The sequence below is a fragment of the Microtus pennsylvanicus genome, chromosome X, assembly GCF_037038515.1.
Source record: "Microtus pennsylvanicus isolate mMicPen1 chromosome X, mMicPen1.hap1, whole genome shotgun sequence".
In the NCBI taxonomy this organism is placed as follows: domain Eukaryota; kingdom Metazoa; phylum Chordata; class Mammalia; order Rodentia; family Cricetidae; genus Microtus; species Microtus pennsylvanicus.
Genome location: NC_134601.1, coordinates 88,815,966 through 88,833,346, shown reverse-complemented (window position 1 = coordinate 88,833,346; position 17,381 = coordinate 88,815,966). Strand labels below are relative to the sequence as shown.

Genomic DNA, 17,381 nt, shown 5'->3' with positions numbered 1-17,381 from the left:
ATAGGGGAACGTAATTTATCAATGGGGCTCATTTTCTGCAATCCCATTGCTCATTGTGGTTACTGTGTCTCTCAAACTTTTCTCTACCCCTGTCGCTGTAACTAGAAGATCCGGATCATTTCTTGATTCAAATTCCTCAAAGCATGCTTTGGTTTCAGTCTGTTTCTACTTAAACCAGTTCTGATGTTTCCTAAGGCTAAGCCATGATTTCTCCTTAAATCTATTAAAGTCACCTTGCCAGCTGGCCTCTGTATTCTGCTCCTCCTTCCATACAAAGCTATTCTCCCTATAGCCACCAGAATCAGGTTTTTAAAACTCCAGGTGGGTACTTTCCCCTCTTTAGAATCTGCCACTGCCTATAGGCAAAAGTACAAAACCTTTTCAGCATGGCGTTTGCCATCCTTCTTTTGCCCTCCTTTACCTTTGATCACATTCTCTCCCACTAGTTTCTTTGTTGACCGACTGTGCCCTGTTACCTTGTGACAGGCTCCTGTAGAAGTCTAGAATTGCTGCCCTGCTTCTCTTATCCTCAGAATGCCCCTCTGCTTTCCAGGAAGCCTTCTTTGACTGTACTGCATCTCATCCTGAAAGTTACTGGTCTCATCCTCGGTGTGTCTCTGTGCCTTCCGCATGCTCTTTTCTCCAACTGATCGCACCTGCAGTAGTTTGTTTTTCTATATCTATCAGTACCTGGAGGACAGCGCTTTCATCTCCCCAGCACCATGCTGAAGACCATGGGAAATGGTGGATGGCATCTTGAAAGTGCCACCCTCTGGGGAATTAGGAACCTTGGGTGAACACCTACTTTGTGTTGCAGGAGGCTGATGACCTTGAACAACTGTGCTTCGATGAAGCTCGAGGTTCATTTTCAATGCAAACAGGTGAATCCCGGCAAGGGGCGAGGTCTGTGGTCTCCCAGCACCTGGGAAAATCCCAGAACATGCATTTGTGAACAAACTCCCTTATCCAAGGAGTTCAGGGTCTCTAGCATGGGGGTGGAGACCAAGGGATTTCGTATACTGCAGGCCCTATGAGCTCACTTAGGGTTTTGAGGAACTTCCCCTATAGGAGCATGTGGGAACAAGCACCCTGGCTCATACCTGACCCTACCCTACTCAAACCACCACTCCCTTCGGTTTTTGTCAGTCACATGACCCAGTGATGGCATTCCTTAGAGAAATGCACTCACTTAGGAGAAAACCACTGCTGTTCTGTTTGTCATGGCTAAGATTCCTTGAATGGGAGAAGAGACTGGGTAATGTGGCAGAAAGATCATGGCCTCTATGGTCTTAGAAGTCAGGGTCACCACAGCCTTACCACCTAAGATCTTACTTCCTTGGTCCATAGCCTCATTTTCTCCATCACTACAATGAGTTAGGGGACTGGATTCATATCTGTTTAAAGCCTTTCCAATTTGTCCATTTCTTATAGAAGCCATAAGGCCTCTGTCTGTACATGGCCTTAAAAGTAAGCCTCATGGCTTCATTGTTTCCTGGGGACAAGTACTGTTGGTGTCCTCTGGAGCTTTCCCCACCAGAGGCCTGCATTCAGGTAGGGTAGCCACACTGACAGATCCCTGGCCTGGGGCATTTCTGTCACTGACTACTAAGTGCCCTGTCTGGTCTCAGTTTCCTCACCTTGCCAAGGAGAAAATGGATCAGAACATCTAAAATCCTCTCCAGTTCTTAGAGAGCATAATTTTAATCTAAGACTACAGCCTCTAAATATTTAAGAATCTCTGCCACTGACATAACCATGACAGTACATAATGCTGGGCACATAGCTTCTGGTTTGTGGGATTTCCTGTCTGTGAAATGGCGGTAGCGGGTTAGATGGCCATCATCATACATCCAGACTGGCTGTGAGTCCTGGTTTCCTACAACACTCCCAGAGCCAGCTTTCCATTCGCAGGCCAGGCCCTCTCCCAGAAAGCAAAGCTCTTCACCCTGCTCCACCCTAGAGCATTTGGAAGCAGAGTAAGGCACAAGCTGGTACTTGTCTGTCGGGCTTTTGTGACCCCTCCCTATGATGCCTCCCCAGGATGAAGACTCCGAAGAGGAAGAACAATGCACCATCAGCAGCCACTGGGCCTTTGAGCAGGAAAGCAAATGTGGGTCCCCCATGGGCTCTTCTGCCCTGCTGGCCCCACCAAGCCCCAGCCTTCTGGGGACCTCAAGCTGTGAAAGTGTCCTCACTGAGCTCAGTGCCGCCTCCCTGCCGGCCATCTCTGTGAGCCTCTCACCAGAGTCAGCAGACCTGGCCTTGCTAGATCGTGTCCCCATCCCAAATAACCAGCCCTTCCTTAGTCCCACCCAGGGCCAGGAGGCTGCTCAAGACAAAGTAAAGAAGCATTATTCTCGAAGCTTCCTCAAGCACCTTGAATCTCTAAGGAGGAAGGAAAAGGGTGACAATCGCCAAACAGAGCCTGAGCAACGCCTGGCCACCTCGGAAAAGGCCACCAAGGCTTCATCTTTCCGCAGTTGCCGTGGCTTTCTCTCAGCTGGATTTTACAGGGCCAAGAACAGGGCCACTACTTCAGCCCGGAGCAGAGAGGGTGAGACGCAGAAGGCCTGGGAGGCTTGGCCCATAGCCACATTCCGGCATCCTCAACCCGTTCGCCGGCGTGACTGCCTGGTGCATGTGCCTGGAGACCATAAACCAGGCACATTCCCTCGTTCTTTGTCCATTGAAAGTCTTTGTCCAGATGATGGCCATCACCTGGCAGATTGGAAGCCAGGTAGGTGCTGGGGCTATGAAGGGCGCCGGGGTTCCTGTGGTTCCACAGGCAGCCATGCCAGCACTTACGACAACTTACCTGAGCTGTACCCAGCTGAGCCTTTCCAGGCCGAGGCTGAGGCTGGAGATGAGGAGGGCGAAGGCAGCTATGCCCATCTAGATGACATCCTGGAGCATGTGTGGGGGCTGCAGCAACGGGTAGAGCTCTGGTCTCAGACCATGTACCCGGACCTGAGGCCTGGAGATAAGGAAGAGGAAGAGGAGGAAGAGGAGGAAGCTGCTTCATCCATTGAAATAGCCACAGCTGAGGTGGAAGGCCAGGATGAAGATCTAGCCCAGGCAGAGTCTCAAGTCCTCAGAGAGTTTCCACCCCAAGCCAAGGAGGAGGTCCCACTGATAATACTGGCTCAGGCCCCTGCTCTGGTAGAGCCATTGGTACAGGCCGAGGCTACGGCTCCAGCCCAGGCCCAGGACCATGAGCGAGAAGCAAACTTGGCTGCCGAGCCTGCTTCTGCCTCCAGCCTGTCTGTGGAAGAAGGACACTCCATTTCTGACACTGCTGTTTCCTCCAGTGAACTTGACAGCAGTGGCAACTCCGTGAATGAGGTAGAGGCTGCAGAAGCCCAGGCAGGACTCCAAGCATCAGTGCCCCGCGAGCGACGTGATTCAGGTGTTGGGGCCTCACTTACCAGACCATGCAGGTGGGAGTTTGGGGTAGTAGGGATGGGGGTGGTGTCCCTTCTCAGTCTCTGCCTTCTATCTGTCCTGCTTTCCTAGTCATAAAGCCCAGGGGAAAGTTCTGGGGGGGGGTCAGGAGATCATTTCCAGGCAGCCTGTCCCAAGAGAAAAGGAGACAGAGCTTAAGAATGTGGAGCCCTGAATGCTCAGTACAGGATCTAACCGTAGTGTGGCCTTGAGGAAATGCTGCCTCTTCTGGCCTTGCTCTCCTCATCTTAGCAACAGGGGTGTTAGAGATGGCCTCTTCGCCTCAGTTTTGATGAAGAGTGTTTCTTGCCACAGTAGCCTTAGAACAGGTAGAGACCAGTACTGCCTTTTGGGGACTAAATGGGTCTGAGCTTGGTGCCATCCTCCATGAGAGCTTCTTGAACCCTAGATGACATAAAAGCTGAGAGCAAACTTTTGCCATCCCAAGGCCCCATAGTAGTACTCAATGTGCCTCCGCCTCCCTGTACTTCCTTTCCTTGGGGAGATAAAAAAAAAAAGAGCCAAAAGGACATGGCCTTTTCTAAGGGTTAGCAAAACTGTGTCTCTGATGCTCTTTGCCCCTCTCACTTCAGGAAACTCCGCTGGCACAGCTTCCAGAACTCCCACCGCCCCAGCCTCAACTCAGAGTCGCTGGAGATCAACCGGCAGTTTGCAGGCCAGATCAACCTGCTTCACAAGGGCTCGCTGCTGCGGCTCACTGGCTTCATGGAGAAGTACACTGTGCCCCACAAACAGGCCTGGGTCTGGTGAGTGTCTCCTGAGCCATGCAGGACAGAAGCTATGGACTTTCCTAGGCTCTATGTCCTGGGATCACAGCCCAGAGGCAGGATAGACCGGCAGGCTGAGCGCACAGGCCAGTGGAATGATACTGTTCCAGGAGGCTGAAAGGGTCGGGTAAGGATAGATGTGGTCTGGAAATCCCCAGGTCTTCCAGCTGTCCTTCCCAGCCTCCATGCACCATCCGTGAGATTGTCCTAAAGTACACTTCGGTGGTCATGTATTGAGTAAATAAACAGCCCCATGGCTTCCCAGTGTCAATTCCTTTCTCTCATGATCCTTTCATGTCCTGGGGTGGCCCCATCCTTCTGGCTCTTTTGTCAGCCTTTCCCAAGCAGAATCATGATGGCCTGTGGGACTCGTCGCTCTTCTCTGAGCGTTTTTGCCTTTGCACTTGCTGTCCTCTGCCTTTGCCTTATTACTTCCGTGAACAACACCACTCTGTCCTGCAAGAATCAGCTGACTTACCACGTCCTCTAGGAAGGCCTTTCTGACCTAGTAGGTGTACTTTCCCTTCCTAGCGGCTCTTCCTCTAAGTTCAAGACCTACCGCTGGCCACATGAGTTATCGTTGAGGGAACCTTTGTCCATGTGGCTTCTGAGGACATACTGTGTTCGCTACTCCTCTCATTTCTAGATGATTGATAGCCTTCCAACTGAGATCTCTCTTCCTGATCGCTTGTTAACCCCCAAACAGGTCAGTGCCCAAGTTTATGAAAAGGAATAAGACCCCAGACTACCGGGGGCACCATGTATTTGGAGTACCACCCCTCATTCATGTGCAGCGCACCGGCCAGCCTCTGCCCCAAAGCATCCAGCAAGCCATGCGCTACCTACGGAGCCAGTGCCTAGATCAGGTGAGTAGTCCTCAGGAAGCCTGCAGAGAAGTGGTGTTGGGAGGTGACAAGGCCCTAGGCTGACTGCTCTGCCATCCCTCTTGGGTTGGACTACTCTCCAGAAACCTTTCCTTCCCTTGCAAGCCTCAGCAGGGATGATGCCAAAGCTCCCTTCCTTTCTTTATGGATGGAGCCTTTTGCCCACTTTGGGGGCAACTTCTTCCTGCCCCCAGCTTTGCAGTCCCCCTAGTCTCAGGACCTGCCTTAGCCTAAGGCCACCTGTTCATCCTCATCCCCATGACAGCTATCTTTCTCTTTGGCACCAGGCTGTAAACAACTTTCTCTCTGGACTTGCTGAGCCCATCGGGAAGCCTGCCAGGCTCCCTGGTCTCCAAGATGGCCTATGTTCCTGCCACCCCAGTCCTGGGCAGCCCTCACAGTCTCCCTTCTCCTCTGCATATCATGTTATTCCTTCCTTTCAATGGGTCAGGTGGGCATCTTCCGCAAGTCTGGGGTCAAGTCTAGGATCCAGAGCCTGCGCCAAATGAATGAGACCTCCCCTGACAACGTCTGTTATGAGGGCCAGTCGGCCTATGACGTGGCTGACCTACTGAAGCAGTATTTCCGGGATCTTCCTGAGCCCATTTTCACCAGCAAGCTCACCACCACTTTCCTGCAGATCTATCAGCGTAAGTCCCCTGTACCCCTCTTTATTAACCTGCTCCGCACTCAGCCTGCCTGATACTGAGGGCTTCTGGGAAGCAAACCTGGCAGCTGGCCACGTGAGCTCATGGGAACATTCACTTTCTGAATTTGAAAAGATGCTTGGCGAAGGGACCACATTCTACTCCCCCTCAAACCCATTTTTGGTAGGATAGACTGAGGCCCTGAGGAAAGGACCTTCCAAAAGCCTGCCCTGAATATCAGAGCAGTGCTTGAGCTAGTCGCCAGAGCCCATCCTGATCCTTTTCTTTGGAGACTGTCGGGCCTTGTACATTCTGGAAAACAAGAAGCTTGCTGCTGGTGCTTCTGGAGAAATAAAGAAGGCCCTTCTGACCTTCCTGTCCTGCAGTCCTCCCCAAAGAACAGTGGCTGGCAGCAGCGCAAGCTGCCACCTTGCTGCTCCCCGATGAGAACCGAGAAGTGCTGCAGACCCTGCTCTACTTCCTAAGTGACATTGCCTCTGCAGAGGAAAACCAGATGACAGCTGGCAACCTAGCAGTGTGCCTGGCACCCTCCATCTTCCACCTCAATGTGTCCAAGAAGGATAGCCCTTCTCCCAGGTGAGCCGGGTAGCGCATGCAGACCCCAGTCCCGAATTTGGCTTCCCAGAACGTTCAGCCTGGGGAGCTATTAGTGCTATTCCTCCCCTTGTACCAAGGAGTTTTAGCCTTCGCCACTGTGAAGCTTGCCATGTCTAAAGGACACCAGGTGACTTTATTGAGAGGCAGCTCTCACTCATCTTGTCTGGTGCCTTGGTGCCATCCTGCTCTTTCCCTCTCTCCCTCCAGGATCAAAAGCAAACGCAGCCTGGTTGGTCGGCCGGGCCCCAGGGACTTGAGTGAGAACATGGCTGCCACCCAGGGCCTGTCACACATGATCAGTGACTGCAAGAAACTTTTCCAGGTGAGTCTGGCAAGGCCATGGCACCTGACTGTGAGAATTAGCAGCCCTGACCTTTGGACCCTGTATCAGGTTCTCAACCTGTGAGTTACAACCCCTCTGGCAAACCTCTATCTCCAAAAATATTCGCATTACGATTCATAACAGTAGCAAAATTGCAGTTTCGAAGTAGCAATGAAAATAATTTTGTGGTTGGGGGTCACCACAGCGTGAGGAACTGTACTGAAGAGTTGCATCATTAGGAAGGTTGAAAGCCACTTCCCTACAGGAACAGAACTGATAGAATGGATGTGTGTGTGCATGTGTGCATGTGGCTTATTAGAATGGCTTACAGGCTGTGGTCAGACTAGTCCAACAATGGCTGCCTCCCAGTAGAAAGGTCACAGTAGTTGTTCAGTCCATGAGGCTGGTTTTTGATCTCTGTTGGAATCCTAAAATAGGTTCTAATACCAGGGAAGGGATGCCTCAGCAGCAGGAGGGATAAACTTGCCAGCAAGAGTGAGGGCAAGCAGTGTAAAAGCAAAAGGCTTTCAAACATATTCTTTCATGTGGGCTGGCACCAGAAGGTGTGGCTCAGATTTAGGGTGGGTGTTCCGGCCTCAAATGGCCTCAATTTAGGGTGGGTCTTCCCACCTCAAAGGATCTAGTAAAGCAAATCCTCCACAAGTGTGCCCAGCTGCTTGATTTTTAGTTGATTCCAGTTTTAGTCAACTTGACAAGCAAGATCAGCCATCACAGCCTCCAAGTCAGGCAAGAGGCCCAGCTTGTCACATGCTGCTAGACTAATTCGTGACCCTTCTTCGTCAGTTTCTTATCTGTCCCACTGCAGGGCCGTAGCCGTGCCTCTCTACTGTCTTAACACTGACACTTGTGGGGTGCCCTGCTCTCCACAGCACCCACTCAGTGTGTCTATGTGTGTGTGCCCTTCCAGGTGCCCCAGGATATGGTGGTGCAACTGTGTGGTTCATATAGTGCAGCTGAACTCAGCCCCCCTGGACCAGCCCTGGCTGAGCTCAGGCAGGCACAGGCTGCTGGAGTGAGTCTCAGCCTTTACATGGAGGAGAGTGTGCAGGAGCTGCTTCGGGATGCTGCAGAACGCTTCAAGGGTTGGACCAATGTGCCAGGGCCCCAGCACACAGAACTGGCTTGTAGGAAGGTGAGCACCCCACTCTTCATCTTGTTGTAGGCTGGGAGAGAGCCCTGGGTCTGCCCCAGAGAGTTGCTCAGTCAACCTTACCGGGCCTGTGCCTGGTACTTGGAAGATGGCAGCCAGCTGCACAAGTGTCTGAAGGAGTCAGAAACCATATGAGTCCAGTGCATCCCTCTGTGGACGCCTTCCTGAGTTCTTTTCCACAGTTCTACTTCAGACTCAGTACCACCACGATAGCTCCCTGAAATGCCTGGGTTTCCTTCGGCCCTGAACAGGCAACACCCCTTGTGATCCCTCCACTCTCTGTTTCTGTTCGTGCTGTCCTGCTATCTGAACTGACTTACTCCCGACTAAGACCGCTCCCAGGCCACGTTTAGTCATGGTCAGAGCTGGAGGTGGCTCCTAACAATGCCCCTCTGTTAGTAGCCTTGTTCTTTCTGGGATATTAATCTTGAGTGACATTTTGAGCCAGGTATTTTCTGTGATAGAATGATCATGACTAATCTTCACCATGGGGTCAAGGTAGGGAGCTGGCAAAGAGTATGGCACATGCAAAATCACCCCTCTCTTCCTGCATCCAAAAATATCACATGCTGTGCCCATTGTCATAGGCCCAGCAAGCGTCTAAATGCCTGGGATCCATCATTGCCTTTTGCTCTAGAGCAGACTGAAGAGCAGACATGTGAGAAGGACAGAGAAACAGGGGTGTCTACCTGTTTATCTGAATCTAGAGCTGTTCATCAGAGGAGCCTAGTAGCTACAGGAAGGGAATTCTAGGCTCTTTAGCCTGAGACCTGGCCTGGCATGAATTTGGAGTGCTCTCCCATTGCAGTGTTCCTAACCTCATCCCTTTGGCTTGTAGGCACCAGACGGTCACCCCCTGCGGATGTGGAAGGCATCTACAGAAGTGGCTGCCCCTCCAGCTGTGGTGCTGCATCGTGTCCTGCGAGAGCGGGCCCTGTGGGATGAGGACCTACTGCGGGCCCAGGTGCTGGAAGCCCTGATGCCAGGGGTGGAGCTGTACCACTATGTCACTGACAGCATGGCACCCCATCCTTGCCGTGACTTTGTGGTGCTCAGGTGAGGGGCTACTGCTACCACCCTGCTGTGCTTCAGGGACCAGAAAGGTGGGGCAGGAGCCAGCAGCAAGGATCTGAACATGGGGTCTGGCTGTCTGTGTTCCAGGATGTGGCGCTCAGACCTGCCTCGTGGTGGATGCCTCCTTGTCTCCCAGTCCCTGGATCCTGAGCAACCCGTGCCAGAGTCTGGAGTGCGGGCCCTCATGCTTACTTCCCAGTACCTCATGGAGCCCTGTGGCCTTGGCCGCTCTCGCCTCACTCATATCTGCCGCGCTGACCTCAGGTACCAGACTTGGGCTGTTTGCCTCACACTCTTGGCCCTGAGTCCATCCCTTGCCTCTGCCCTATGTCAGTGAGCCCCATTGTGAAAGAGAGTTCCTTTCTTCCTTCTCCCTGACAAAGGCCCCAATGGAAACCCAATTTCTCATGTCTCCCTACCTCTTCCTCCCCAGGGGCCGTTCTCCTGACTGGTACAACAAAGTCTTTGGGCACTTGTGTGCCATGGAAGTGGCAAAGATCCGGGACTCTTTCCCCACACTTCAGGCAGCTGGCCCTGAAACCAAGTTGTGAGCCTTAGACTGGTGTTGCCTAGGCCTCTGCTACCAAAGAAATGAATGGGAAGAAGAACTGAGACACCCCTAGGGACAGAGCCAGGCCCAGGTGGCCATCTGCCTGTCAGCTTACATCCTAATGCTAGTCTGCACATACACAAGAGAAGAGAGTGCAGGTGGCCTATCTCCACCTCCCTTCACCCCCCACACTGCATTCTGTTCTCACCAAAGCAAGAAGACTGCTGCTGCCCACCTGACCAAGAAGACCCTGCTGTATCTTGATCTCCAGGCAGCTACCTACTGAGAAGGGGAAGAAGGTGGAGAGCATTGTGCAACCCGGGCTCTCTGCATACCAAGAAGGCAAGCCATCTTGCTTGCTGCTAGGGTTCTTTTGAGTTTGGATTGGAGGTTCTGATCCTGCCTTTGGGGCCAACATTGACCCTGAATACAGGTCTGGAGCAACGGCTGGGGTACAGCACAGGAAAGCACCAATGATCACAATCCACTTTATTTCTGTAAACATGATGCTGACTTATGAGGCAGGTTGAGGATGGCCCTATGGGCCCATACTAGGTAGGTAACATGACAAATTGGGATAGTTTGGGATATAAGGGTGGAGAACCTTTCTTTCTCAATCCCCAAGACACCAATTAACCATACTCCCTTGCTTTGGTCCACACTTGCTTTGTTACTCCCTAGAGTTGTGGGCAGCCTTTGGCCACTCATGGCCATAGCTACAGGTAAATTAGGTCATTCCCACGACACAGGCCAGGCCAAAGCTGACAGTGGCAGCAAGATGTACAAATGTATCTTCATGCTTTTTGCCCATGGTGGGTGGTCTATAAGAACTATCCTGACCTAAATCAAACACACTGAACAAAAACAAAGGGCTTCTTCCCTTAGCCATCCAGGCCCTGATTCCAGCCCAATCTATCCCACCCAGTGGCTATATTTGTTCAGATAGAAATCTAGCAACCATTCGGAGGACAAGTGGTGCTTTCTTTGTCTTTGGCTAAGGAAACTGGATTGTGTTGGGTTGCAGCTATCATTGTAATGTTTATCTTGTTTTTCTCTGTACCTATAAATACTGTACAGCCAGAATATATATGTGTATATGTATATATATACATATGTATATATCAATACATATACACACATATCTGCATGCACACACAACAACTCCCTCTTGAGTACATTATAATCTCTGGGTGGGAGCAGGATCTGGAGGGCCTGGGCTACGACACTTCTGTTCTAATGAGAGATGAGAGGTGAAGAGCAGGCCACAGCAGTTCCCTCTGCAGAACAATAAAGCATGACTGGAGATGTGCACTGCCTCTGTGGATGTCTTTTTGCTGAGACAATGGGCTGGGGCCTGGGGTTGCAACCATACCCATAGGTCACAGATTGTGAGCATTTTCCTTGCATTCTGCTGATACCAACACATGGTGTCAGGACTTGGGGTAACACATGGGGGAAAGGGAAGACCTCTTGTCTTGGGAAGAGGATTGGGAAGGCAGGCAGAATCTGGAGAAGCCCAGACTCAGACACAAACTTCAAACTCCATCCTATGCCTAGGCCAGGGTCCTGGATTTGAGTACCAGCCTGTACCATGCCCTCACGAGTCCATAATAGCTCTAATGAGGGGTGTTCCGGGCTCAGGTCTCCTCCTTTCCACTCCTATGCAGCTTGGGCAAAGCAAAAGCAGTAGGGATGCAGTCCTCAGAGGCTTGGGAGGGGTCCTGTGCCACATACATGACACCCTAAAAGAGGGCTGGGTGCATTGAGGCCGCAAAGCATTGGAGTGTCTAAGCCAGGTTCTGTTTGAATTTCCCAAAGGAAAGAGCTTGAATTTGCCATTTTGTTGTGGCCACAAAACTTTTAAGCTGTGGGCTATGGGCCTGGACCCGCAGACCTGCTGTCATTTGGGGCACTCTGGGGGGGGGGGCTTTTCCACCCTACTGCTGCTACTAGCAGGGGATGCCAAAAAATCAGAGGTGTCCAGGGCTGCTGCTGAGGGTCCGGGAGACGGTGGGATTAGTCTAAGAGATTGTTTCAAGATTAAGGGGCATGCAGTTGTTTCAGGGGTGAAGCCTCAGGACTGGGATTTTCATGGCTTGAATGCTGGTAGACGAAGAAGAGTGTGTTGGTTTCCTTAAGACAGATGGGAGTTTTGTAGTTCATGGTATTCCATATGTAGTAGAAGTTTTTCTCCAGCTTCCAAATTTGATCCTCCCTGAGTCAATATCACTTCAAAAGGAAAAAAAGCAAGATATGTGAATTCCATTCAAATCAACAGAAGTGCTCAGATTACTCCATCCTCTCCAAATGAAATCTTCAGGTCCGCTTTCTTAATTTTATCATTTATTTATTTATTTATTTTGGTTTTTCAAGGCAAGGTTTCTCTGTTTATCAACCCTTGATGTCCTGGAACTCACTCTGTAGACCAGGCTGACATCGATCTCAGAGATCCGCCTGCCTCTGCCTCCCGAGTGCTGGGATCAAAGGTGTGCGCCACCATACCCGGCCAGCCTTCATACTTTATTAGGACTGGATCATAGGGCTGGACAGACTCTCTGATGAAGCCAATAGTTGTGATGATGGTTTTTCCTCATTGATATTTGTACTTCTGCCAAAAGTGGTCAACACAAGTAATCCTGACATGAGACAAAAGACAGAGTGGTGAATGTGTATGTTCAATCCCAACATGAGTTGCTGGGTTCCAAGTTCAAGACAAGACTCTCCCCAAATCTGGCAAATCTAGAAACATCAGCAGCAGAAGTAAAACAGGCAAGTGGGGGCAATCCAAAAGGAAGTAGTCGGGGTCACATCTGGCATCGTAGAAACAAGACAACACCGTGTGGCATCCAAGTTTTGATGCAAAATGGTCTGGAGCAATTATGGTAAACCAAGTCATCCCTAGGGTTCATGCTATACAACTGTTGTCTATGTGAACTTCTTTACACATGTCCTATACATGGCACACAAGAAAATCCAGCTTTTATCCTCCCTCTCTATGAGGTCAATACTGATGTCACTGAAATGATATTACTAAAATATATGAAGTACTACTTACTTTCCATTGTGTTTATTAAAAAACTGTCAATCTAGAAAGCAAAATAAAACTAACTTCTAAGGACAGGTCTAAAGAAATTAGTTATGCAACTTAGACTTATGAGCAAGGCAAGGGAATTTTGCAAGCACCATAATGTGCTTAGGCTAGTCAGTGGGAGCTATGACATCATTCAAGGAGAGAATCTGATGAGATGGCCAATCAATATGTAGCCTATTCCTGAGATAAATGCTTGTTAAATGGCACACCACTGTGCAGGCTTTGGAATCCTATAGCATTTACATTCACCCAGGAGTACTATTAGCCGGAATACGAAAGTCCTGCTGTCTGTCAGAATTCATCTTCATCAGAGCTCCAGTAGGGATCTCTGAATCATGCTTTGTCACACAGCTGGCTCCCTGAATGTTCAGGTGGGAGTTCTTTGACCTGCATCACAACCAGCCACAGCCCAAAGAGACCAGGGTCCCCATGAAGTCTCCTCTATAACCTCCTTCATTGTCTTCTCTTTCTACGTACAAAAGCATGTCTTTGGTTTTTCCTCATCAGTGAAATGTGGGACCTTGGAAGTAAGGCAGGCAGGCAGAAATATCCGTCAGCCTCTGGCTTTTGTGGGCATAAGAAGATAGGTTTGGGCTGGGAGGCAGCATAAACAGGAATGGACTTCCAGAACACAGTGTGTCTCATCAGGCAATGAGACAGATAAGGAGGAGAAGGCAGGCCCCTAGAAGGACCAAACAATCCGCCAACATTCTCTATGTGGCCTCTGATGCCCGGAGCTGGCAGCCAGGGTAGAGGGAGTCCCAGGCAGGCCCTGATGCTTCAGCAGAGCAGGGGTGGTGAAGAGCCTGGAGCTCCACATCGACGCCCCACCCTCTGCGGCTTGAGACCTTCTTTGCGGGTAGTCATGGGCCAAGTAACCCAGCTAGGTGAGGTCCAGCTGCTTAGCCAGCCAGCCTCATGCCCGAGTGTGGGCTTCCAGAGACGCTCACATTTCCTAGGCACCCACACTTCTGATAGGACCTGTGACCACACGGAGCACTGAAGCTGAGAACGTGCATTTCTGGCGAGCTCCCAGATGGTGCCAGGCTGCTGGCTCTCCCGTGCTCATTCGGTGCCCTCCGATCCTTGAGTCCTGGAGGTTCATGTTAATGGCACAAGTTCCTATGAAAGTGAATCCAAAGCTGGTGACTGAACTCCCTCTCGGGCCCATGCGCAGCCTCTGAGGGCCAGTGGCGGGAGATGGAAACCTCCACATGATCACCCAGTTCTAGTCACGTGACTTATTACCTAAGTCACAGAGCCCGTGTGCTCTCCTCTGCACACGGAGAGGACACAGCCACATGCACAGGTCATAGCGGTCAGCTGCTCGCCCAGCGCCTACCGGTGTTCTGTCCCTTGTTGTTGGTTTGTCCTCCTGATGCTACCTAACATCTTCCTTTGTTACTCGGCTTAGGTTGTGAGCTGAACTGTAGCGGGAAGGACTTTAGAAGAGGAGGAATGGGTGCCTGTTCTGGGTGCCCTAGTGTCACCCCAAACTGTATCACCCTTCACCCACCCACCCTCCTTGGGTGGTCTTCATTGGTCGTTTTATCAAGTCCATTCATTCCCTTCTAGGTAAACTGCATGAGCTTTCAAGTAAGATTCCTCTAGGATTTGGCAGGTAGCCTGGGAGGGTAAGTGCTGGCAAGGGACCAGACTGCCAGAGGGGGCATTTCCACCAAGGGGGACAGAGCTTATGCCTTTCCCAGCTCTCATGCCCAGGTGGGAACATGGGTGCAGAGCCATAGAGCCACGGCTTTGAGGGTTCTCAGGGAATCTAGACATCCAGTCGTTGACATGAAATCTACCTGTTAGTAAATGGTTCAGTGAGCTAGATGAGAAATTCAAGTTCAGGGTAACCGCTAGTCAGTCAGGCAAGCATGCTTGCACGGAGGCATGCACGCCCCCCAGGTCGCATACTCAGTGGCTGGACCACTGTTGCAAAAAGGCGTGGCTGACACAAAAAGGAAGACTTGCTTCCTGGGCTGCCCCTGCAGCTGCCCTGGTGATAGAAGCAGCTGGAGCAAGCAGGTCCCTGAGAGCTGGGCTGCTGGGTGGAGGGGAAGCTGCAGCCTGGAGCCAGCTAGGCTTGGTATAGTCCACAAGAGGGCAGTGGTACTCCACGGGGAATGCAGCCATGGGAGCCAGGAAACTGCTGGAGTAAAGCCCACCTCCAGCTACTGCCTCCTAGACATTTCAGGGTTCTCTGGTCTCTAGGTCTTACCCTTCCCAACTTGATCCCAACCTTGTTTCTTCCCCTACCCGCTCAGTTCTCCCCAAGCCCTTAAAATAAAGAGGCCTCCTTTCATGGGGGGCAGTAACTGTGCCAACAAATATTTACTGAGTGTTTAATATGTGACAGCCCTTGTTGTCACGACCAGGGATAGACCAGGGACCGATGTCAGTAAGAACCGTGCACTTGCTGAGCAAGCATTCTACATGAGGAACAAATATAGTAAGTCATCAAAACAGCGAGTGCTTGAATGTGACCAGTTCTTTGGCGAAGAGTAAAGCATGAAAGAGACGGCAGAGTGTATTTTGCTTCCCCTGATTCATCCATCCGTCCATCCATCCATCCGTCCATCCATCCATCCGTCCATCCATCCATCATCCATCCATCTACGCACCCATGCCCTCAGTCTTCCTCCCACCCCACCAGCCATCCATTAAACTATCCAATAAACCATCTGTCTCTCCATCCATCCAGCTACCTACCTGTGCTGGCTAGTTTTCTGTCAAATTGACACAAGCTAGAGTTAATTGAAAGGAGGTAACATCAATTGAGAAAATTCCCTCATAATATCCAGCTTCAAGGCATTTTCTTAATTAGAGAGTTAATGGGGATAGCCCTGTGCATTATACCATCCCTGGTGGTGGTCCCGAGGTGTATAAGAAAGCAGGTCAAGCAAGTCATGATGAACAAACCAGTAAGCAACACTCCTCTATGGCCTCTGCATCAACTTCTGCCTCTTGTCCTGACCAGTTTGAGCTACTGTCCTGACTTCTGTAATGTGTAGAAGCAGAAGCCAAATAAATCCTTTCCTCCCCGACTTGCTTTTTGGTCATGGTGTTTCAGCACAGCAATAGAAAACCTAAGACATCACCCATTCACTCATCATCCATCTATCCATCCACCCATCACTCCACCCATCACTCCATCCATCCATCCACCCATCACTCCATCCATCCATCCGTCCATCCATCCATCCACCCATCACTCCATCCATCCATCCATCCATCCATCCATCCATCCATCCATCCATCCATCCATCCACCCATCAGTCCACTCATCACTCCACCCATCACTCCACCCATCACTCCATCCATCCATCCATCCACCCATCAGTCCACTCATCACTCCACACATCACTCCATCCATCCATCCATCCATCCACACACCCACCAATTCAGTTGTTTAATGATCTACTCTGCTTTCTCTTCTGCCCATTCCCACCCACACAGCTTCCACTTCAATCTGTTAGATGTTTAGAGTTGTCTCAGGCATTTCTGCCCTCTGACCATCATTTCCTCCTCTTTCTGCCAACTGACCACCAAGCTGCCATTTGGGACCCACAATGTAGCCCTCCCTGCCCACCACATTCCTCCATTTCCTTTTCATCTGTTTACTTGCCTTGTATTAGGCACAGGTGGAGGTAGGGTTTGCATTGGAGTCAGAGGATCCAGTGCTCAAGGCTCAGCTTGGACACTTTATAGCTATGGGAGTCTGGGAAAATTATCCTTTCAGAGACTCAGTTTCCCCAGACATTGGGGAAGGCTCACAAGTAAGCTAAACAGTGTGTTGTGTCTTTGCATAATGCTATCAGCCTGTCCACAGCTAACTATACATTTAAATATATTTTTATATGTTAATTTGTGCCTATTATAGTTTTTTTGACAAGATCCTACATATCTTAGGTTCGCTTTGAACTGTGTATAACATGACCTTTAATATCAGATTATTCTGCTTTCATCTTCTTGATGCTACAATTACAAACATATAGAATACTATACCTGGCTTTATGTGGTACAGGGGATCAATCCCAGACTCTAGAGCACACTAGGCAAGCACTCTACCAACTAAATCCTAGTGGAAATCAAGAGGTTACTGAATCTTAAGACCTCCTCGAACTTCACGCCTCTGGGGACACTCAGCTCAAACATGTCAACACCTTGAAGTCATCCTTTAAGCTTCAGAAAATGGGATTACTCCTTTCTCCGAATAACCACAGCAATCTTCATCTTTATCCAGGTCTCCATATTCGTTGTGGCCTTACTCCCTCTTAGGATTCTTGAGGTACCAGTCATTTGGTCACATATACTTAATCATATTAATGTTTAACATTCACTGGCATTCAATACATTTACATTGCAACTAATCTCTCTTTAGTTTCAAAACCTTTTCTTTTTGTGTGAAAAAGTACAACAAAACAAAACACAAAACAAATGAACAAACGAAAAATACACCTATGTCCTTTAAGCAATCACCATACATGCCCTTTTCAACGTCAATTATTTAAGTACTTTCTATCTTTAGGATTTGCCTCTTCTAGATATTTCATATAAATGAATCAAACAATATTGTTTGATTACTTTTTAAAAGTTGGTTTCTTTGTTTTTTTTTTTTTTTTTTGGTTTTTTCGAGACAGGGTTTCTCTGTGGTTTTGGAGCCTGTCCTGGAACTAGCTCTTGTAGACCAGGCTGGTCTCAAACTCCCAGAGATCCTCCTGCCTCTGCCTCCCGAGTGCTGGGATTAAAGGCGTGCGCCACCACCGCCCGGCAAAAAGTTGGTTTTTCT

General features: G+C 50.0%; 1 protein-coding gene and 1 pseudogene across 4 annotated transcripts in view; both read left to right on the top strand.

Annotated features, from left to right (window-relative positions):
- The window catches only part of Stard8 (StAR related lipid transfer domain containing 8), a 77,195-nt gene extending 66,395 nt beyond the window's left edge, over positions 1-10,800 (top strand). For all 4 annotated transcript variants that reach the window (XM_075957270.1, XM_075957272.1, XM_075957271.1 and 1 more), the window contains 11 exons: positions 818-881; positions 2,041-3,437; positions 4,035-4,208; positions 4,936-5,095; positions 5,565-5,763; positions 6,147-6,357; positions 6,586-6,700; positions 7,629-7,853; positions 8,710-8,927; positions 9,033-9,209; positions 9,379-10,800. In XM_075957270.1, the coding sequence (XP_075813385.1) occupies positions 818-881; positions 2,041-3,437; positions 4,035-4,208; positions 4,936-5,095; positions 5,565-5,763; positions 6,147-6,357; positions 6,586-6,700; positions 7,629-7,853; positions 8,710-8,927; positions 9,033-9,209; positions 9,379-9,496 (3,058 nt within the window). In that variant the 3' untranslated portion in view covers positions 9,497-10,800. The remainder of the gene's footprint in view (positions 1-817; positions 882-2,040; positions 3,438-4,034; positions 4,209-4,935; positions 5,096-5,564; positions 5,764-6,146; positions 6,358-6,585; positions 6,701-7,628; positions 7,854-8,709; positions 8,928-9,032; positions 9,210-9,378) is intronic.
- Positions 10,801-11,369: 569 nt separating this feature from the next.
- Positions 11,370-12,160, top strand: LOC142840399 (endoplasmic reticulum membrane protein complex subunit 7 pseudogene; annotated as a pseudogene).
- Positions 12,161-17,381: the final 5,221 nt, after the last annotated feature.